The sequence below is a fragment of the Eschscholzia californica genome, unplaced genomic scaffold (genome assembly GCF_041429995.1).
Source record: "Eschscholzia californica isolate CP2 unplaced genomic scaffold, dmEscCali1.0.p SCAF_1, whole genome shotgun sequence".
In the NCBI taxonomy this organism is placed as follows: domain Eukaryota; kingdom Viridiplantae; phylum Streptophyta; class Magnoliopsida; order Ranunculales; family Papaveraceae; genus Eschscholzia; species Eschscholzia californica.
This window is the reverse complement of record NW_028238198.1, coordinates 26,746,282-26,767,547: the sequence shown is the minus strand read 5'-3', so window position 1 is coordinate 26,767,547 and position 21,266 is coordinate 26,746,282. Positions and strand designations below refer to the sequence as shown.

Sequence of the window (21,266 nt, the reverse complement as noted above, 5' to 3'; positions counted from 1 at the left end):
AAGAAATTTAGATAACACTTTAACTTGCACTTCCAACCACACTACTATTACACTTGCAACAAAAAAAAAAACCCACACTATTATAAAAAACATTACTACTACTACTACAAAAATTGCTTAGTTTTTGCCTCATTTGGTTACTCTCCTTGTTAACAATCTTTCCACCTAATTCTATGTTATGGACCTTGGGAGACTAGTAAAATGATAAATTTTCTCTTTTCCAATAACTTGTAATATTTTTTACAGCAAAGACATACAATAATACTAATTATTAAGATTAGAAATTACCCTTTTTGCCTGTAATGAAATTGATTACTGCAAAAGTTATTATTTATGTTTTTGGATAATCACACATCTACTGTGAAAGACACACCTCTAGAAATAGTGCTTTGAACACTCAATCAAAAGTGATGTGATAATCTTATGTAGGTTTTTTTGTTGTTGTTGAAAGAATACTTATGGGTAGCTAGTAGATTAGTTGGTTCCACCATGGTTCTGGATAACCTATCTCTGTTACTTCATAGAACTAGTAAAGAGGTTTATTTAGATGAGTTAGGTGTGGATGTCAAAAATAAAATAACAAAATTAAATATATTACGTTTCAATTTTTTTCTTCCTCTCCTTCTTATCTTTCTTTTTATTCCACTCCTCATTTAGTTTAAGAGAAATGCTATTCATCCTTCCATTTTGGTCCCCCCTAGCCCTCCGTTGATGTGACGACATATCATGTGAGTGTGCAGTAATTGGAGAGAGAATGGTGAGAAGATATACTCCAATGATATGTCGCCACATCAGCAGAGGGTTGGGGGAGGGACCAAAATGGAAGGATGAATAGAATTTTTATTTAATGTAACAGGTTTGATTTTTAAACAAAAATAACTAATGTTTATTGTTTTCTTTGTTCTTTTTTCTTTTCGAAATAAAATGTTGCATAAAGGAAATAGGGTTACAGTGTTTAGACCATTTTCTTTTACATGACTCGGTACATTATGAGGGACTAAACTGTAACGAATTTAACCATAAGAGGGCCATTTTTGCAAAACTCAAAGTGAAGGGGGTTGAACGGAATCCGCGAGGTTGTGTGCATCCTTGTTGTTAATTCTTTGACAATAGCAGATGGACAACTGTCTTCAACTTATTCTTGCACCTATACGGTTGATCTCGCAAAGACTTCGCCACGACACATCTTGATCGGCAAATTTAAACCCTAGCATCACCCTCGATTATAAATGAGTTCAAACCCATTTCCGTTGCTAAGTCTAACCACTCTCATAATATCAATATACTAAAATACCTCTTGTATTATTAGGGTCGATCATGAAGGGAGTCATCTTATAATCTTATATTGACTTTATATTTCGACTATATGCGCGAAATTATTGATTACGTCGGGCCAAAACGGCCCCTTTGGCATCTATAGATTTGGGGCTTCGGTATTGGTCAGTTGATTCTACATAAGGGTGGAAATCGATCCGAACAGACGGAAAACGGGCACTAACTCAACCGTCTGGGCGGAACGGGCACAAGTCCTAAGTGTCCACTCGAAAATCCGGACAAAACGGGCGGATATTTCAGATTTTTTCCAACAAAGTGCCCATCCGTGACCGTTTTGATAGCCAGGTAAACGGCGGTCAGTCCACCGGTCACTAATGAATAAATAAAGTAATTTTTATTCGAAATAAAAACTATTTAGTAGCTAAATACAACTTTCTAAACTTCCACTTTACAATTCCAAAAAGTAAATGAATACAAAATTAAAAGATAATCATTGAGATTTCTCATGGATTACGATCCGTTATATTCTTCTTCTCATGGATTACGGTAGATGCATTGTGGATTCTTGGGTTACTAGTGAGATATTGAGATTTTGGAGGAGAGAAAGAGAGACTAGAGAAGTAGAGAGGCGAAAACAAGATTAAGAAAAGTAATTTCTAGAGTTATATATTTTTACTCTTGAAATCTAACAGTTGTAGCTAACCCTACAAATCTAAAGGCTTAAAGTCAATCATATAGGCGGGCGGATATAACGGGTAGGATAAACGGACAGGTATGGACGGGTTCAGTCGGACGGACTATATAAGCGGGCAGACTCGATCAGATCATTGGGTAAGGACCTATGCCCGCGTCCGTCTGCTTAAGCTCTTTCGGTTGGCGGGTACATAACCATTCAGACATCGAACGGTCACAGACCCTTCGGACTTGGACGGTTGTGAGCGGGTTGCGGGTTTCCGGGCCAAAATCCCACCCCTAGTTTTAAATCTACCGCTGAGGACGACTAAAACGAAGTATTCAACATAGGGAGGATGCTATACATTTTCTTGGATTTTGCTCTTTAATTGGACAAGTAATAAGTTTCCCGCCATAAACTGCGGCATTTAGTGACCGAAACTTCCGGGGGCGGTAAGATCTTGTCTCAATCCACTTTTGCACCTCGATGAAAGATCTACGGTCCCAACAAAACTGAAGTTACAAATTCTGTTATCACCTTCGGTACACAAAAGTACAACATTAATTATATGTCTTTTTCTATATTCTTATTCTTTTTTCTTTTCTTTTTTTTTTTTTCTGTTTTTAGGTTTTATGGCGAATTATCCCTTAAAAGTTTCATCTGTTCGCAATTTTCTCTCTCTCTCTCTCTAACAAACCGATCAAATCCATAGGAATGAAAAATGAATCGATTGTCGGAAACCCACTTCGTTTGAGATCGATCTGATCGATAATCACTTTCAGATGGTTTCGGTGATTTCTTCTCATTTCGTTTGGATTTCTCGACGATTTGATTCCAAAAAGGTACATTTCTTCCTAATTGATCAATCTATTTCTCTTTCTACAGATTTCTGTCAAAATCCTAGAGATAGAAAGCTAGAAATATAGAGAGAGAGAGAGAGAGTAAAAGAAGAAGAAGCTTTGAACTTTGCCCAATTAGGGTTGAATTACATTTTGCTATAGAATGCACTTCAGATATTAATTTCTAGAGTTCTTAATTGAGTAATTGGTAGAATCCAGGAGGAAAAGAGGAACTAAAAGAAAAAAAAATTGGATTTTGGATTCTGGGTTAGGGTTCATTTATTGAATTGAGATGTTTAATAAAATTATAAAACGTGGGCATCGTAATAAAGTTCCTAAATCAGATGCTAATGAAGCTACATATAGATATGGTAGCTCTGGTAATAGAAATTCTGGATCCAATGTTACTGTAAATCATGCTTCTAGAACTACAGTTGCTTCTTCTGTTGCCAATTCTGGTGGTGGTGGTGGAGGAGGAGGTGGAGCTCCTACACCAGCTGCCATTGCCGCCTCAATCCCGGTTTCCTCTGGAATTGTCGAATTCCTTCCCCATTTCAAAGATGTTGGTGCTTCGGATCGTCAGAACTTGTTCATCCGTAAGCTTCAGATTTGCAGCATTTTATTCGATTTCTCAGATACAATGAAAATGATTAGGGAGAAGGAAACGAAACGTCAAACCCTTCTTGAGCTTATAGATCATATACAATCTGGTTCTGGGAAGATAAACGAATCATGCCAAGAAGAACTTATACGAATGATTTCGATAAACATTTTTCGTTCTCTTCCTCCAGCTGCCCATGAGAATACAGGTAGCGAAAATTTTGATCCAGAAGAAGATGAACCATATCTTGAACCTTCATGGCCTCATTTGCAGCTTGTTTATGAGTTACTTTTAAGATATATTGTTGCATCCGATACTGACACAAAGATAGCAAAACGTTACATTGATCATTCGTTTGTTTTGAAGATCCTTGATTTGTTTGATTCGGAAGATCCCCGTGAACGAGATTATCTAAAAACAATCCTCCATAGAATTTATGGGAAATTCATGGTTCACCGTCCTTTTATAAGAAAAGTGATTAACAATATTTTCTATCGGTTTATATTTGAGACAGAGAGGCACAGTGGAATTAGTGAGTTGTTGGAGATTTTAGGAAGTATAATAAATGGGTTTGCTCTTCCCATGAAAGAGGAACATAAGTTGTTCCTTGTTCGAGCTCTTATCCCTCTTCATAAGCCTAAACCTATTGCTTTATACCATCAGCAGTTGTCATATTGCATTACCCAGTTTGTAGAAAAGGATTACAAGCTCGCCGATACTGTAATAAGGGGGTTGTTGAAGTACTGGCCGGTCACCAACTGTCAAAAGGAGGTTCTCTTTCTTGGGGAACTAGAGGAAGTGCTGGAGGCAACACAATCTTCAGAATTTCAACGTTGTACGGTTCCTCTTTTTAGACAAATTGGACGCTGTCTCAATAGTTCTCATTTTCAGGTTGAAACTCAAACTGCTGCTTTAGTTTTTTCTTTTCTCATCCTACAGAATTGCACTTATTAAAGTAAATTGTGAAAGATTATCCGTCATGTCCACCTTCTGTATACATGTACTCCTAAAGTTTTTTTAGACTGACATGTGTTTCAAGTTGTGGATGGATCAAATTGTCATCCTATTGCATTAAAGATTATTGTGGATGATGGATATCAGTAATCAACTTTGTGAAAAGAAAAATTTGGCGATATGCGGCAGTGCTCTTACAGTATCAGATATTTGTATTGGTATAGTTGTCATTTTTTTTTATTAAAGTTGGATTCTATATCATCATAATTTGAACTGGTTAGCAATTAATTCCCAAGTCGTAGAAGAAGAGTCACGGAAATCAATTGTGCTTATAGGATTTAAGCTCTTAGATACAGGCTCTCGGCGCCTCTCGCTCTTGGAGTTGTTTTTGTTTCTTACACTGTCCTCTTTTATGAGCATATGTTTTTGGGGTACTTAGTAGCTGCATAGGTGTTTCTCTCCCTCTTTTTGACTTTTTTTTTTTATCATGCAGTTGTTTCTTTTGATTGGTTTCTTTAATGTAGTTTGTGTTCGCCTCGGTTGCTTATTTAGGTAGATGCGATGATCCATTTCTGTTATATGTTTCTTGTTCAAATTTCAAGAATATTATGGCAAATAGTTTTTATGTTTCTTAAGTTGAGGTGGTGCTTTAGTATGACTATTTTCACCTGATACCAACAACAAAATTAGAGCTGGGTTTTAACCCATTAAAAGTACGAATAATTGTTGGCAGCAAAATATATGTGGGGGAAGGCTCAGGTTCCTATTATTTGTTTCATATTGCATGGGTTATCTTGTGCCTTGACGGAACCAATACTAGTAATTTTAATACAATTCATGAAATGATGCATTTACTTTGATAAATTAGGTACTTTGGATGCAGCTGGACTGTGGCTAATGGATATCATTTTGGATTATAGCTAATGAGTATCATTACTTTGACACATATTGATTACCTGGGCCTGACTTTTAGCGCTTTCTCAACATCATTTTTACGTTTCCTCATTGTACTTTATATCTTCCAAGGCGTTTGTGCATCAATAAAAAAATTCAGATTCATCCTCATATGTTTCTCCTTTTGCACATGAACAATGACATTGTACTATACTTTTGACATAAGAACAATAGATACCACTCCGTAGATACATTTTATTGCTTAAAATTTGTGTCCGAACCATGAAATACTTGAATAGTTTGTAATATGTAATTTTACTACCTTTCTATTAATAAGAATCATTTCGTGTTAGGTTTTTTTTTGCTTGAATTATGTCCATGTACATGTACCAACGATATTAGAATGTATCATCTCATAGTAGTGGAACTGTTGTAGATCAGGAGATAGAAAAAAGTTGTGAAAGTTATAAGTCTGAGCTCTAGTTCTATTGGGAAAGAACTTTGTATCTAGTAAATGATCGTTTTTCCATTTCTTTGCAAGTTCATGGATATGCAGGTGATTTTGTGAATACTAAAAACTTTACGATTCAACTCGATATCTGACATGTACTAGTTTTGATCTCGATTTCACCTTTTATATATTGCTTTCCGTGAATATCTTTTTAAGAAAGTCCGCACCAAGGAATGCTTGTTCATTGAGTTATAGTGCATGTCAATGGTGTCATAGTGTTTCAGGATTTTTGCAGCTAAACTTATGAAAACTCTCTTGATCTTTAGAAAGGAGAATGCCATTGGAATGACACAGAAATCCGAATTTTTCATATTGATACTTTTTAACAATATATTATACCACAGTTCCGTGTATTCATATGAAGTTTTGATCTCGCAGGTTGCAGAAAGGGCTCTCTTTCTGTGGAACAATGACCATATCGTGAGCTTGATTGCGCAGAACCGAAGTGCAGTTCTTCCAATCATTTTTGAAGCATTAGAGAAAAATATACAAGGCCACTGGAACCAGGCGGTCCATGGGCTGACAGGAAATGTCCGAAAAATGTTTTTGGAGATGGATAACGATCTATTTGAAGAGTGCCAGAGGCAGTACCTAGAGAGAGAAACGCAAAAGCAAGAGCTTGAAGAACGACGAGTATTGGCATGGAGGAGACTAGAAGAGGTAGCAGCAACAAATGAAGAGGGAGCAGAGGATCATATGGACATGGAAGACTAATGGGTAGGTTCAGACTCATTTTTTTAATCTACGGATCGATGAATTGCACTCTCTTTTCTGCCTTTTGGTGGTAGTTTTTCTTGTCTGCTTATCGAATAGTCGGAGGGAGATCGAGAGGCATTCAGAAGAAAAAAAAATATGTAATTTAGAAAGATGTGAAATCAAAATGTGGATATTGTGCTGCAAAATCATGGGTTGCTTCTGAAGATTCAGTACTATTCTTTTCCTGCAAAATTCAAAAGAAGTATTATTTGTTTGTGTTCATTTTCTTTTTCCCATTTTGTATCTTTTATCTCTTTTTTTTTTTTTTGTTTAAACCCATAAACAAGCTTCAATTATTACTGAAATTCTCATCTGTTTTATAAACCAGTTGGGAATAGAAAGAAGAATACATGAAAGTTTGACAACTTCATTTTTTTTTGGGGATCTGAAAGGCTAGGGATCTGGTCTTCTCTAGTATATACATCTCTCTCTCTCTCTCAATCAAAGTTTAGTTTAAGTGCAATGTTAATTGGTTAAAAAAACAAAAAAAAAAAAAAAGTAATGCGGTGAGCGTGGATCGAACACGCGACCTTCAGATCTTCAGTCTGACGCTCTCCCAACTGAGCTATCCCCGCAATTGTAAATTTGTCATTTTATTGTTTATTTAAACAGAACCTCCAATTCTAAGACTACTTGATCTACTATTGTAAAAGAAATCATTTTACTATTACAAGAAAATAACTCAGGCGTTTAAGGTTGCGTATATTATCACATACAACAAGGCTACACAACACGCCTCTTGGGACTCCCACTTGAACCGCATGTGAGATAAACAAAGGTTTCTCTCTCCACGTGACTGGACATGTGAGAAGAAACAGAAACAAGGGTTTCTCTCACATGTGGTTCAAGTATGAGTCACAGGAGGTGGGTTGAGTATACTTTTTGCATCACATATTGTTTTACGATATATCTTAACGCTGACCTAGAGGGTGCGAAGGAGGTTACAATGCTTTCGCCCTCTAGGTTTGACAAAATGATGTTGCATTTCTATGAAAACGAATGTATGTCAATACAATAATTCTCGGGTCAAGGGAAGTAAAGGTGCCCAAGTTACTTAATGCTAAAACAACCTCTTACCAAATAAACAGAAAAAATCGTTGATTTGGGGAAATAAGAAAATTATCCGGAGTGTAAAGATTTTATAAAAAGTTAGTCAATTTTAGTTGACCAATATATTTTCTAATTGTTATGGGGAACAAATTTTGTTCTCCATTTCTTCTTTATACTGGCAAGGGTCGCCGGTAAACTGTCATTGCCGTCCACCTTAATTTTTTTCAAATATTTCTCTCTCATCTCTCCTTTTTCAATCACCACCATCATCATTTCTCTTTCTCTCTTTTTTCCCTTCTTGTGTCTCCCTTTCTCGGCATCACTCTTTCTCCCCCCCCCCCTCCCACCCCTCCCACCCCCACAACTCTCTCGCTCTCATTGCCCCTCTCTCGCTCTCTCATTCTCACTGTAGCTCTTTCCCTCTCTGTTACGCTGAGACTCACACTCTTGAAACTCTAGTTTCGGTCTTCGTGGTCGGTCGATCACGAAACATTTCGCGGTCGCTCCAGCCACGAAACCCTCCTCGAGATTTGGTTCCAGCGAAGGGAACGCTTCCATTCACCGGAAATGAGTATGGGAGAGAGGGAGAAAGAATGTGTGAGAGTGGGAGAACGATACAGTGAGAGAGACAGAGAGACTGAGAGAGAGAGATACAGTGAGAGAGAGAGTCTGTGAGAGAGATACCGACTGTTAAAGAGGGAAGGAAATAGGGAGAGAGAGAGAGAAAGACTGTGGAGAGATCGTGAGTTACTATGAGAGAGAGAGAGAAAGAGAGAGAATATGAGAGAGAGTTATTGTGTGAGAGAGAGGGAGAGAGTTTGTTAGAGAGAGAAGAAGAGGAAAAAAGAGATAAGAGAAAAATGGTGGTGGTTGTGAGAATAGTCCCACGTGGGAGAATGGGTAACTAGCAACCAAGAATATAAAGTATAGGTCCTCTCCACTCATTGCCAATTGGTTTTGAGTTGGATGGCCACAAACTTAACATGGTATCAGAGCTAGACCCACATGTGATAGGCTTAAAAGCCAGACGTGCTCCACGTCACCTGTAAAAAAAAAAAAAGACACGTGTTAGGCTCAAAGAATGTCACACGTGAGGAGGCGTGTGAAAATAGTCCCACATGGGTAACTAGCAACCAAGAATATAAAGTATAGGTCCTCTCCACTCATTGTCAATTGGTTTTGAGTTCGATGGCCACAAACTAAAGTATAGGTCTTCTCCACTCATTGCCAATTGGTTTTGAGTTGGATGGCCACAAACTTAACAGTGGTGGTCGGAGTTAAAGAGGAAGAAAATTTTTATTTCCCCTTAAAATTTGTTTCTCGAGATAATCTTCCAAATTTCAGATCTTCCCATCAAAAATTTTCACCCCCGAATAATGTTCTTATTTATCGGAATCAGCTGCCAACATAAACATAAAACCAAGGAATGAAATTTCGAAAAATTTCGGCCGACATGGCCGAAATTTTTCGGTTTTTCACCCTACCGACGTGAAAATACACTTACACATCTTTCGTGTCAGATTTCGGTCGAAATCTGACCGAAATTTCGAAAATTGAAAAAAAATCAGAAACCCTAGTGGATCTACTGTACCCTTTAAAGAAAAGCAGAAATTATTGAGGGAACAAGATAAGATTCGAATTTATTGTCAGGGTTGATGAGTTCTATTTATAAAAAAAACTATTGAACTCATACCTTAGTTTTTCTTCTTCATCTTCTCTGGTTTACACTTTTTACTTGTTCTTGATTTCTTCATTTGGTTCTTCATTTGATTGTTTGGAGGAAAATCTAGAGAGAGAGGAAATAGGTTTTATTGAAGAAAATCTATAGAGAGAGAGGAAAGAAGTTTGGTTGCAGAAAATCTAGAGAGAGAGAGGAATAAGGTTCGGTTGAAGCTTATTCTAGAGAGAGAATAGTCGTTTGAACAGAAGAAATAGGAAGAAGATGATAGAAATTGGGATTTAAGGGATCTGATATTTTACTGTTTAACAGGTATATCAAAATTGATGGTTCATTTATTTTGACCCCCTGATTTTTATTTTGTTTTATTTTAAGCCCTGAAATAACTGATATTATTGCAGATTAGTCCTTAAATTAACATTTTATTGCAGATTAACCTTATTATTGCAAATTGCCCCTCTAACTAACCGACTTTGTTACAGATTAGCCCTCTAAATAACATAATCTATTGCCAATTAGCCCTATTATTGACATTTTTTGTTATTTATTTCTCAAGAATGTCACGTAAAGGAAGATCAGACGACATAGGATGGCAGCATGGGTCGCAAGTAGACAACGACCGACAAAAATCTCAGTGCAATTATTGCGCTAAAGTTATAAGATCCGGAGGGGTCACTCGTTTGAAACAACATCTAGCTGGCGGTTTTGGTAATGTCGCTCAATGCCCGATGTGTCCAAAAGAAGTTAGACTTCAAATGAACAGGATTTTAAAACACGGTGTTGAAGAGAAAAATAAGAGAGACAGAATAAATTTGGAGTTTCGAGAGTCTGTTATGGACCTTCCAGAAAGACAAAATGAAACAGTTGATCTTGATAGCGACGATGACGATGTCGAGAATCAACAATACAGGGAAGCAGTTAAAAGGTCATTGCACGATAGTCGCAGTGGTGACAAAAGACGTTCGTTTAGTCAATCCACTTACGATGTAGGAGGTGGCTCTAATGTCAACATGGGTTCAACGTCACGACAACGGGGTTTCGCAAGAACACACAGTGTCAGACAACCATCTACTTACAATCCAAGAGATGAGTTATCAATCGACCCACATTCAGTGAAACCTCAAGGTGGAAGACAAAAAAGGATAAAAGAGGCATTTGGGTTCGGGAATATTAGAAAGAAGATGGGAAAAACAATTTCGAAGTTCATACATTTTAACGGAATTCCACCACATGTTGCTAACAATGTTTATTACGATAACATGGTTGATGCTATTGCTAGAGCTGGACCAGGTGTAAAGCCTCCTACTGCATATGAGTTGAGGGGATCATTTCTCGATGACGAGGTTGAAGAATTAAATGAGTATATGGATGGTCTAAAGAAGAATTGGAAGACGTACGACGTCACCATCATGTGTGATGGGTGGACAGGACCAACTCGATTGTCTATCATTAATTTCATGGTTTATTGTGACGGAAAATCGATGTTCCAGAAATCCATCGATACATCAAAAGACAAAAAAGATTCGGATTACATCGAAAAACTTATGGAAGAAGTTGTACGGTCCGTAGGAGAACAGAATGTCGTGCAAATTGTGACTGATAACGGAAGCAGTTACGTTAAGGCCGGCAGAAAGTTAATGCGGCGTTACAACCTTTTCTGGACACCATGTGCAGCTCATTCCATCGATCTAATTCTAAAGGATATCGGAGAGACGAAGACGGTACAAAAAGTTATGCAACGTGCAAGACAAATAACAAAATTTATATATAACCATTCGATAATCCTTGCATTGATGAGAGATAAGTGTGGAGGCGATATAATTCGTCCAGGGCTAACATGATTTGCCACGAATTATATTGCTTTGGAGTCTCTCCAACAAAAAAAATATTCTTTGAAAGAAATGGTTGCTTCTCCACAGTGGCGTGCTTTTCAGGGTGTTAATAGTTCAGAAGGAAGAGTAGTAGAAGGACTAATAAACAAACACACATTTTGGGATTCGGTGCATATTGTTGTCAATATACTAGAACCAATCGCAAAAGTCCTTCGAATGGTAGATGGCGACAAAAAGCCTACTATGGGATACATCTACTATGCTATGGAACTAATGAAAACCCAAGTTGAAAAAGCTGCTCGTTCTCCTAGGGCGTATCTGAAGATCATTGACGAGCGATGGACAAAGCATCTCACACACCCTCTCCATCTAGCTGGTAATTATGCGTTCTTCTCATTTTTTTTAATATTAATTACACTTAATGTTTAATGAAATTTATTAAACTGAAATGTAGCCTATTACCTTAACCCAAGCTACCAATACGAACATGGTCTTTCTATTCGAGGGGATCTGTTAAACGCTGTTGAGGAAGTGGTAGAAAAACTGGTACTACCGGAAGAACAAGCAACTTGTCTACTAGAGGTTGGTGCACATATATTTTGAAATGTTTTTAACATGAGGGAAAGAAGAATTCATTTTGTTTGAGTCATTAAATTACAGCTAAAGACTTTTAGAGAAGCATCGGGTTCCTTCGGTAAGACAACTGCAATAAATGGAAGGAAAATAACTCAACCAGGTAAAACATTTGTAGTGAATGGAACAAACATTTACAATTCATTATAATTCAATTAATGAAACCTAAATAAGTACGTGTGTTTGCAGCTGAGTGGTGGCTCTTGTATGGAAATGATGCTCCAAACTTAAGATCAGTTGCTATAAAGGTTTTAGCTCAGACCGCATCTTCATCCGGATGCGAAAGAAATTGGAGCACGTTTGGACTTATACATAGCCAAAGAAGAAATCGTCTTGGCCATGAACGACTTCACAAACATGTGTTTGTGCATTACAACATGCGACTAAGACTTAAGCACCAAAAAGAAGACTACCAAGATTCGGGTCCTATAGACCTAACAGATATATTCTGTGAAGAAGGTGAAGAAGACCCCTTATATGAATGGGTTAGAGAAGTAGGAGAACCTGAAATGGATGAGCCAAACAATAGACCAAGCTCTCAAATTGCTTCTACACTAGGGTTAAATACTGATTCCTACACGAGCAACTCACATGCTGAAAATGTTAATCGTTTGATGGACACAAGTTCGTCAAGTACTAATTCACCTTCTAGGTCGTCGGGAGATAGTGGAAACGGGGATGACAGACAGAATAATGAGAGTAACGATGTTGAGGAAGATAGTAACGAGAGAAATGAAGGATATGTCCTTTTCACGGAGGAACACAACTTTGATCATGCAACGCAAGATCATGATCACGGAATCCCACCGAGACCAGCTGAACCTGTATCATATTCTCGTCGAAGGAAAAACCAATTGACTGGTATGAATGTCGCAGATACTTCTTGGGCCAATAATGTTGACGATGTTACAGATACTTTTAGTAGTATGGGTATCGACAATAGCTCTTATGGTTATGATAGTTCATCTGCATCCGTTGGATATAACTACCCAAGTCATATTTCTTGGCACAGTAGTGAAGATGAACGACCATCAATGTTTATACCTCAACAACCAAGTTTTCCTGTTTACCATCAATATCCCTTAATTGGACCACTATGCGGAATTCGTCAAGAGCAATACATGACACACATTGAACAATATCGGAATTGGTTCCGAAGCCGAATGTCATAGGATGAATATTGCAATGCTATGGGAAATGAATCTCATGTACGTCCAAACGACGGTGATGAAGGGGGTAGGAGGTCATTTTGGTTTTAATGTCTTATGTAACAAAATGGAGGTAATTTACAATTCTACATTATAAACTGTTGTTCAAATGAAGATTACATCTTTTTATGCTTAGTTATGGTTAAAGAGACTTGTTATATACAATTTCATCATATTTCGAACATTTAGGCAAAAATGTAAAATTTCCACACAGACCGAAAAACGTTTCCACATTTGGACCCACCGAAACCGAAGTTTCATTCCTTGCATAAAACCCCCTATTACCGTAAATTTGGTTATAGCCTAGTTACTTTCTCTCTAAATTCTGTGTAATCACATATTCCGAAGTAATCCCTCAACTTAGATTTGACCCAACGTACTCCCATTTCTCTAGTAGGGGGGCCTTTAGAATTTTTCTCTAAATAATAGGTTCGTAGTTAAGGCTCGGACAAAAGGGGACCCCGGAACTCAAAATTAAGGCTCGGACCTTGCTTCGTAAATTTGAAATAGGTTCGGACAGCCGTTGAACCCTGACCCTCTCAAATCAATCTATTTTCCCTCTGCCATCTTCTTTCCCTCTTTCTTTCTTTATCGTATTCTCTCTCTCTCTCTCATTCCAAAACGACGTTTCCAATCTCCTCCCACACTTCTCACGTCTTAGCTGCCATTCAATTCCCACAATACCTCGACAGAAGGTAGAGAGAGAGAACCCGATTTGGAATTAGGGTTTTATATGTTATTTTCCTTACTCTATGGAAGAAGTTTTCGTTCTTGACAAAGAAAATTGTGGACTTGGAGGTACTTACTTATTCAACCCCTTTTCTCAGTGTCTCTTTACTCCAATTAGGTTTTATGTCTTTTTCAATTCTTAGTTCCTTAAATTTCTTACTTGATTTCGCATCTTCTACATACGTGTTCATGAACCCTAATCCCAAAATCTCTTCTTTTTTGTTTACCTCATTGTTATATTTTTGGGACTCATTCTATTGATATGGCATTTCTTTCTGATCTCTTGATAACTATGTTATTATGTCTGATGGTTGTTTTTTTGTCATCAATTTGGTTATATATGTGTAAATTAGGGTTAATTTAGTACCTCTTGTCGATCTGTCATTGGGGTTCTTGTAAATTAGGTTAATTTCATACTTGTTGTGTTATCTGTTTTTAGGTTTTCTGTAAATTAGGGTTCATTTCATACTTTGTTGTAGTAACCCTGGTCCGGTTATGATTACTAGGTAAGATGAATGGAGAGAGACAACTGAAGAAATCTTTAGGGAGTGTAGTAAGAAAAAGATTATCTGATATAACAAATTCACTAAGTTCCCCTAAACAAGATGAGAAGAAACTTACTCCATCCTCGGCAAAAGATTATATTGAACAACTTCACAAGGTAATTCTTGATTGCTATGATCATTTTTTGTTTTCTCTTTCTTATGAAAGCTTAATAGCTTTAACTTATTAGTCGTGTTTTTCGATTTTTAGGAAAATATGGCACTTATGAGGCTTCTTGCAGATAAAAGGTATCATCTTTTTTACTTAGTCGATCCGTGTAGTTTACATTTGATTAAACTCAATTGAAGTTGTAAATTATTGCTTTATAACCGAGTCACTGTAATGTTCAATCTTTGCCTTTCGTGGTGAATTTTCTCAATTTTTTCTTACAGTAAAATCATTGAATTGACTGGAGTCGAGTTGACGAAAATGAGAGTCAATTTGCAGAGAATTCAACAACAGAATTGGCATTTGGCTCAAGCAAATAGCAAGATGTTGGCGGTTTGTCTTCTTACTTGTAACTAGTCTCATCTATCAGAATATCTATTTTCCAAATGTGTCATATATCTTCTTTTGTTTCAAGTGGGTTATTCATTGATTACCTTATTGATTGCAACTCTCTCTCTCTCTCTCTCTCTCAAATTTTTGCAGGAACTCAACATTGGCAAAGATAGAGTAAGATTTTAAAGATACCCATGTTCTGAATATCTCTTTTTTTTTTTGTAATTCTGTTGGAAATTCATAGTTCTATAATGTCGATTTTCAGTTAAAAGCAATGCAGCACGAGCTTGGATGTAAGAATGCTTTGCTAAAGAATTTTGAACTACAGGTAAGTGTATATTGATGTCTTTCTATTATGAGTTTCTAATAGAAGTCCGGCTAGAAATAAACTCTTACTTTCACAGGAGAAGCAAGTTAAGATGGCGTCATCAGAAATGGCTCGTCGAGAGGTATCAAAGCTTATGTTCTTGACTTATTAGTATCTTCTTTTTGCCCTTATGTTCTTCCCATCATGCAACTGTTTTTTATACTCTCTTGATTCAGGAGGGCGAGGAAAATGTTGAGGGAAACGGGGCTTGTAATAGCAATAGGAGTAGTCAATCAAGTGTTCAATGTGAGTGCTGTAATCCTGAAATCAGCTCGTTGATATTGTGATATCTGTTTTTATATGTTCTTTTCGTGATTTGAAATTGATGAGGATTGAATTTCAGCTCCGAAGTCTTCTGCTGTGACTAAACAAGTATCAAAGAAGGCGAAAGCTGATGGCAAAAGGTTAGCACAATGACATAAATGCATGGTTTAGGCAACTAGCTTCATGGGCTGTTTGTTTTCTTTGCTAATAAATTCATAATCTGTGGGTGATCATGGTATGACATGAATAATTGCAGATATTTGTGGCTACTTTGTGTTTATACTTCATTGTCGTCAGTTTAGGTGCAACATTATGAACTCACAAGAGCTAGTGCAAACGAAATCGGGATATAATCGGGCGCCAATTTATACATCAGTGGGCCCTTTTGTTATCGTCAGTTTAGGTGTAATAATATTATAAGCCAATTTATAACCTAAAAATGTGGACACCATTTTTGTCGAACTGATTTGGTCTTTCTTCAGATATAATCTTGTAATCTCATGTAATGGACAGCGCTAAATCAAATATCAGTTTCTAATACCACTGTTTTCATTTTTTTTAAGGCAATCTGCTGTGTTTAAACCTCAACAGCCAGAATCTACCGAAGAAAGGGCTGATAACAAAAGGTTCTTTCGGATTTGCTCATTATGAACACTTCATGAAAACTTCTAATGAATTCCATAACCTAAGTCTGAGTATGAATTCTTTTTCTTTTCTTGTTAAATCAGGTTATGCTCGCGAAGGCAATCTGCGAGGTTTAAGCTGTCTGAATTACCCGAACCTACTGATGAAAAGGCTGACAACAAAAGGTTTGCCTGAGTTTGGGCACATATGAATATAAGTTGTTATTATGATGGTTTTATTAATCCCCTTTTCTTTTTTGTTTGGTATTTTGACTTAATAGACTCCGGCCTAGAAGGCACTCAACCAGGCTAAAGTCTGAACAGGCAGAACCTACCGAAGATTTGTTTGAAATAGAGGATGCAAAATTTCCTGTGCCTCCATTACTGGATGAACCAGTTCAGGAAAATGATTTTGCTTCATCGACCGAAGAGAAAGATAGATCAAGTTCTTTAATGGATGATACTCCAGGCCCACGAAGATCTTCAATTGGAAGACCAATGAGAAAGGCAGCTGTAAAAGTTCAGTCTTATAAGGAAGTGCCTGTAAACATCAAAATGCGAAGATCTGAATAACTGTAAATGTTGACAAAGAGAGTTTTGTTATAAGCACGATTGTCGTTTCACTTTGTCTTTATTGTGAATCATTGTTGCTCTGTTATCTTTTTTGTAGAATTAGAATATATTTTATTATTCAAGTGTCTCTCACCATTAATGGAGATCCAAGTCCAAGAAGAGATTTTTAGAATTACCAAATTTTTTATGGTCACTTTTCATTTAGCCCAACATGAGACCAACTCGCGGATTGGCCCTTACATTTTCAATTCCTTCTTATGTTTCAATTTTGTCCTTCTGTTTTTAAGAATGGAAGAGAAGAGAGAAAGGCCTCTTTCGCAGAACTGCAAGGGATTCACTCAATGATCTTTGTAAGAGCGTGATGGATGGATGATTTTAGGGGCCCAAGTAGCGTGTCAATCACGTCTAAAGAACCAAATCATCAAATCAAAATTTGCCCTTATTTCAATCTTTACATATGAAAAATGCTCTTCAAGGACGGTTGAATAATTCGGGTTATTTCTCTCGGTAGCACTTTATTGAAATAAAAAAAGAGGATGTCGAAAGTATCACGCAAAGTGATAATACATTGTGTGGGTGAAATTTGGAATGTATGCCAAAATCAAAATTTTAATAGTTCTTTTCCACAACTAAATCTAGGATTAGTTGTTATACTTTTTCTTTTTCGATGACCTTTGTTATTCTTTAAACAAAGAAATAGAGAACCTTGTTCTTTTTAGATTCTTGAACCAAGGTGCAAAAAGTAGTAACTTTTAGACTTGAGCAACATAATTTTGAAGTCATATAACAATCATATCATTCTCATTTTGTAAATTTCAATTTAAAGCCATTAATCCATAGAAAAATCTCTTCACTAATATTCAAAAAGGATTTAAACCATGGGATTTCACTTATGGCGCGTGAATTACGATAGGAAAATGAATAATATCATACTAAACTTTTAAGTGAAAAACGAGAAGAAAAAGTTGCTCGACTTAACAACGAAAGAAATAAAAAGTATATATAGAATCCACCAGCTCCTTCTCTTGGTCTTCTCAATTGTAAAGAAATAACAAAAGTCCATAACATATTAGGTAATTGAGTTGGTAAGACTTTGTTAGGAAAAATCAAATGTGACTTCTACTTGGGTTAGAAGTTGATTTAATGAGTTTCATTTCATATTGTGAAAATTTGTTACTTAGATAATGCCTTAATGGTTCTAAAATATATAAATTCTAGCTTAAACTACGATATAGGAGTACTTTTTTAAGATATTTGAGGTGGAAATCATATATCTGAAAATAAATATGGAGTCTATTCGAACATATTGATGATTATATTTACTCGTATTAAGACAATTTTGTTTTTAAGTCTAAAATTCAACTTGTTTTACCCCTAATCTCCATTTCACCCTCATTTTTTTACCGAGAGAAATCTTCAAAAAGTTTAGTCGTTGAAAGGCGCTTATAGAGCAGTATTATGGGGTGTTTATAAGAACTACCCCTTCTTACCACCACTACAACTTCCCACCAGCACTCATCACCACCATTGACTACCACCCACCACCTCTAATCACCGCTACCAATTTTCTCGCTTCTTTCCCCCACAACCGAGGAGGAGAGATTGAACATTGGTGGTGGTGGTGGTGGTGGTGGTGGTGGTTGGAGGTTCTGGACGGTGGTGGAAAGTTGTGGTGGTTGGTACCAGATAGTATGATTGATACCTCAACACGTGCGGCTATCTAGCGCGTCAAAATTATCCAACTGAAAACTATTATAATGAGTGGAGACGAGCTAGACATTACATTTTTGGTTATTCAATTACTCTTTTTTTCCTACTCTATTCTCACAAATTAATCCCACTTGGTACGAATAAATAATACTATAAAACTCATAACCTTATTCTTGGTTGGACAGATCTCTTCTTGTTCATAATAGTTATCTTACTGTAAGAAGAGCCTCAATTCTTATTTAAACACATTAAAAACCCCAAGCTTCAAAAGCTAGAATTTAAATTCCAATTCCTTCAACTTGGTTTTCTACCATGAAGATTCTTAACAAACCCACTCTGGTTTTCACATTTTTCTTTCTAGTTTTGATCTTGAATTCATGGCTAATCACATCTCAAGAAGTTGGTAAGTAATTTTAATGGATTAAAATCTTAACTCTGTATTTTTTTTTTCCTAATTTTTGAAGATTTAATGAGATGGGTTATCTGAATTTTTAATTTGGGAAATGATAACAGAGGACCAGGATGAATTTGATTATAAGAAAGGAAGTGGGAAAGGACCTGAAAATTGGGGAGATCTTCATAAAGAATGGAAAGATTGTAAGAAAGGAAAAATGCAATCTCCAATTGATTTAGGACATAGAAGGGTGGAAGTTTCTCATGAATTGGGGAAGATAAAGAAGAGTTATAGACCAGCCAATGCTACCCTCAAGAACAGAGGACATGATATTAGTGTAAATTATTCTATTATTCACTTCTTCAAATTCTAGAATTGATTTTTTAATTCTAGATTGATAATTTCATTTTTCTTGATTTTTATAGAATGGGGTTGAATTAGATTGAGAAATGGGAGGTATTTATCTAGTGATTCTTTTTTTTTTTTTTTTATTGTTGTAGATTCATTTTGAGACTGGAAATGCTGGTTCGATTCAAATTAATGGCAGTCATTATGTGCTTGATAGGTGCCATTGGCATTCACCTTCTGAGCACACCATCAATGGCAAGAGGTCTCTTGAACTTCTCTCTAAAAATCATCATGACTTTTATTATTTTTGACATGGTAAGACTCGAACCGTGATTAATATTGGATTGCTTTGGTAATGAGATGATCAGGTTTGCTGCGGAATTACATATGGTTCATCGAAATCTAAAACACAACAAAATCGCTGTAATTGGAGTGCTATACAAAATCGGCAAACGAGATTTGTTTATTTCAGAGGTAGTTAAAAATGGGCTAAATGGCTAACATGGTTTTAATAGAGGACCTTGAAGATATATAGAGAAATCTGGAGGTCCAATTGTAGATGAATTGTTAAAAATCAAATCTTCTGATAAGTGGATTTGAGGATTTACATTGTTGTTGCCCCATTATTGAAGTAGTGTTTGTTTATTTTGATTTCTTAGTTGGAAAAAGGTATCTCACATATAAGTGATAGCCACAAAGAGGTGGATATAGGGGTGGTTAATCCAAGGCACTTGAAGATTGGTGGAAGGAAGTATTATAGATACTTGGGGTCTCTTACTACACCTCCATGTACTCAAGGTGTTATTTGGACAATCCACAAAAAGGTAAATTGTACATTACTACTAGTTATTGAGTTCCTTAATTACTTATGCTATTCAAACATCCTTGACCAAAATTATTTGTTTAAATTTGTGTAATTGTTTAAATTTAGTTTGGTCATTTGGTTTTACTTTCAGATAAGGACCATTTCTAAGGAACAAACGATGTTATTAAGATCTGCAGTTCATGATGTAAGTTTATATACTAGGTTGTATATGGATTGCTTTGTAAAAGGAAGATTCCGATAATACCAAACCATCTTTTAGTTGCAGCTTTCACAAATGGAATCGCCATATTACCTCGACTATTATTCTAGACCAATTATGATGATGTAGTCGATTAGCTAATTTATTTAGTTAATAAACACAAATTTTTTTATTAGTTATTTTGGTTTATGCATGCAGAGTTCGGAAAAGAATGCAAGACCTCTTCAACCAGTCAATGGTCGCAACATTATCTTCTACAATGGAAAGCATCACCACCACAAACGACATCTTTAGGTATTAAGCAAGAAATTTTGTGAATTCATCTTTGATTACTTTAGCCTTACTCCGTCTGACTCGAAATCATTGATGGTATATGGTGATTTCTTAAGATTTAGAAAAATTAAACTTGATGAGAGTAAACAACCAGAGTAATCTACAACAATTAATAAGTAGGATTCTAGGAGTAAGTTTTTTCAATATTAAATCATACACTATAAAAATAAGTAGTATATCTCTTTCAGGTAAAAAGCAGCATATCAAGATAATCGAAACCAATAATAGAGAAGGGAGAACCAAAACACACAACTACATGAACAATGCCGCGGATGAAGGAGTTGATATAGAACTTTAAGAAGATTCATTTTTAGTGTATTGGTGTATTAAAAAATTGTAGTCCATTTAAATTATATGATATTGTAACTTCATTGTTGATTTGGTTAAGTGAGTCTAATTTTCCAACTATATAAATGCTTCCACTGAGTTTGATTAATGATTTATCATATGAATATAAAATGAAAAAGAGGGGAAAAAAATCCAGCTGAAATGTGGTTTAGCAGTTGCCTTTGTAGGTTCATTCTTCAAATATCAATGGTTTGAACATTCTCGATCCCTATATGGTTTGCTTTCATTCTTTGCGATTTCAAAGTTGGTACATCAATAAAAGATTGATTAGATAATACGAGTATTTAAAAATAAAATCATATCAGTATGATGTAAGCCCACTCTTTAGTTATGTAACATTGAGTATGTTCTTCGAGATCCACAAAAAACGGGAAAAAAAAAAGATGATTGTGTTTGAATATTTGAGATAAGCAAGAAATTGGGAGTAGTCATATGGTCCTCCATTTCATTTGCCATTGGAACCCAAAAACTAGCAAAGTTCATTCAAGAATGGCTTACCAAACAGAGCCTTATTAATGTCATGGAATAAACAAAGGGAGATTTTAAAAGGCCTCCCCGTTTTTGTTAAAAGGCCTCCCCGTTTTTGTTAAAAGGCCTCCCCATG

The 21,266-nt window shown here is 36.2% G+C and overlaps 5 protein-coding genes and 1 non-coding gene across 6 annotated transcripts; 5 read left to right on the top strand and 1 right to left on the bottom strand.

The window, feature by feature from the left end:
* Positions 1 to 2,540: 2,540 nt before the first annotated feature.
* Positions 2,541 to 6,868, top strand: LOC147565592 (serine/threonine protein phosphatase 2A 57 kDa regulatory subunit B' beta isoform-like). The gene is made up of 2 exons (XM_086652100.1): positions 2,541 to 4,279; positions 6,126 to 6,868. The coding sequence occupies exons 1-2, from the start codon at positions 3,080 to 3,082 to the stop codon at positions 6,459 to 6,461; spliced, it is 1,536 nt and encodes a 511-aa protein (XP_086508226.1). The 5' UTR covers positions 2,541 to 3,079; the 3' UTR covers positions 6,462 to 6,868.
* Positions 6,869 to 7,005: 137 nt separating this feature from the next.
* On the bottom strand, positions 7,006 to 7,078 carry TRNAF-GAA (transfer RNA phenylalanine (anticodon GAA)). Its single transcript has one exon. It is a non-coding gene; the product is annotated as a tRNA-Phe (tRNA).
* Positions 7,079 to 8,973: 1,895 nt separating this feature from the next.
* LOC147565589 (uncharacterized) lies at positions 8,974 to 13,100 on the top strand. Its single transcript, XM_086652085.1, has 5 exons — positions 8,974 to 9,543; positions 9,788 to 11,439; positions 11,518 to 11,645; positions 11,724 to 11,799; positions 11,886 to 13,100. The coding sequence occupies exons 2-5, from the start codon at positions 11,133 to 11,135 to the stop codon at positions 12,866 to 12,868; spliced, it is 1,494 nt and encodes a 497-aa protein (XP_086508211.1). The 5' UTR covers positions 8,974 to 9,543; positions 9,788 to 11,132; the 3' UTR covers positions 12,869 to 13,100.
* LOC147565590 (uncharacterized) lies at positions 9,789 to 11,072 on the top strand. The gene has a single exon (XM_086652176.1). It carries the CDS (start codon positions 9,789 to 9,791, stop codon positions 11,070 to 11,072), a length of 1,284 nt encoding a protein of 427 aa, XP_086508302.1.
* Positions 13,101 to 13,429: 329 nt separating the features above from the next.
* Positions 13,430 to 16,676, top strand: LOC147565588 (SHUGOSHIN 1-like). Its single transcript, XM_086652084.1, has 12 exons — positions 13,430 to 13,702; positions 14,140 to 14,294; positions 14,387 to 14,424; positions 14,569 to 14,677; positions 14,828 to 14,851; positions 14,943 to 15,005; positions 15,082 to 15,126; positions 15,221 to 15,290; positions 15,388 to 15,448; positions 15,872 to 15,934; positions 16,037 to 16,117; positions 16,213 to 16,676. The coding sequence occupies exons 1-12, from the start codon at positions 13,657 to 13,659 to the stop codon at positions 16,502 to 16,504; spliced, it is 1,047 nt and encodes a 348-aa protein (XP_086508210.1). The 5' UTR covers positions 13,430 to 13,656; the 3' UTR covers positions 16,505 to 16,676.
* A 1,325-nt stretch (positions 16,677 to 18,001) lies between these two features.
* Positions 18,002 to 20,804, top strand: LOC147565587 (alpha carbonic anhydrase 7-like). The gene is made up of 8 exons (XM_086667850.1): positions 18,002 to 18,617; positions 18,728 to 18,945; positions 19,109 to 19,218; positions 19,325 to 19,430; positions 19,616 to 19,780; positions 19,913 to 19,966; positions 20,180 to 20,275; positions 20,503 to 20,804. Exons 1-7 carry the CDS (start codon positions 18,527 to 18,529, stop codon positions 20,273 to 20,275), a joined length of 840 nt encoding a protein of 279 aa, XP_086523976.1. The 5' UTR covers positions 18,002 to 18,526; the 3' UTR covers positions 20,503 to 20,804.
* Positions 20,805 to 21,266: the final 462 nt, after the last annotated feature.

Excerpts from the sequence above, each read along its gene's own strand:
- LOC147565592 (XM_086652100.1), top strand. The coding sequence starts at position 3,080 with ATGTTTAATAAAATTATAAAACGTGGGCATCGTAATAAAGTTCCTAAA. Across the intron at positions 4,280-6,125 it reads TCAATAGTTCTCATTTTCAG|GTTGCAGAAAGGGCTCTCTT; the intron begins GTTGAAACTCAA and ends TTGATCTCGCAG.
- LOC147565590 (XM_086652176.1), top strand. The coding sequence starts at position 9,789 with ATGTCACGTAAAGGAAGATCAGACGACATAGGATGGCAGCATGGGTCG.
- LOC147565589 (XM_086652085.1), top strand. The coding sequence starts at position 11,133 with ATGGTTGCTTCTCCACAGTGGCGTGCTTTTCAGGGTGTTAATAGTTCA. Across the intron at positions 11,440-11,517 it reads ACACCCTCTCCATCTAGCTG|CCTATTACCTTAACCCAAGC; the intron begins GTAATTATGCGT and ends ACTGAAATGTAG. Across the intron at positions 11,646-11,723 it reads AAGCAACTTGTCTACTAGAG|CTAAAGACTTTTAGAGAAGC; the intron begins GTTGGTGCACAT and ends ATTAAATTACAG.
- LOC147565588 (XM_086652084.1), top strand. The coding sequence starts at position 13,657 with ATGGAAGAAGTTTTCGTTCTTGACAAAGAAAATTGTGGACTTGGAG. Across the intron at positions 15,006-15,081 it reads TAAAGAATTTTGAACTACAG|GAGAAGCAAGTTAAGATGGC; the intron begins GTAAGTGTATAT and ends TTACTTTCACAG. Across the intron at positions 15,449-15,871 it reads GCGAAAGCTGATGGCAAAAG|GCAATCTGCTGTGTTTAAAC; the intron begins GTTAGCACAATG and ends ATTTTTTTTAAG.
- LOC147565587 (XM_086667850.1), top strand. The coding sequence starts at position 18,527 with ATGAAGATTCTTAACAAACCCACTCTGGTTTTCACATTTTTCTTTCTA. Across the intron at positions 19,431-19,615 it reads GAGATTTGTTTATTTCAGAG|TTGGAAAAAGGTATCTCACA; the intron begins GTAGTTAAAAAT and ends TTGATTTCTTAG. Across the intron at positions 19,967-20,179 it reads TAAGATCTGCAGTTCATGAT|AGTTCGGAAAAGAATGCAAG; the intron begins GTAAGTTTATAT and ends TTATGCATGCAG.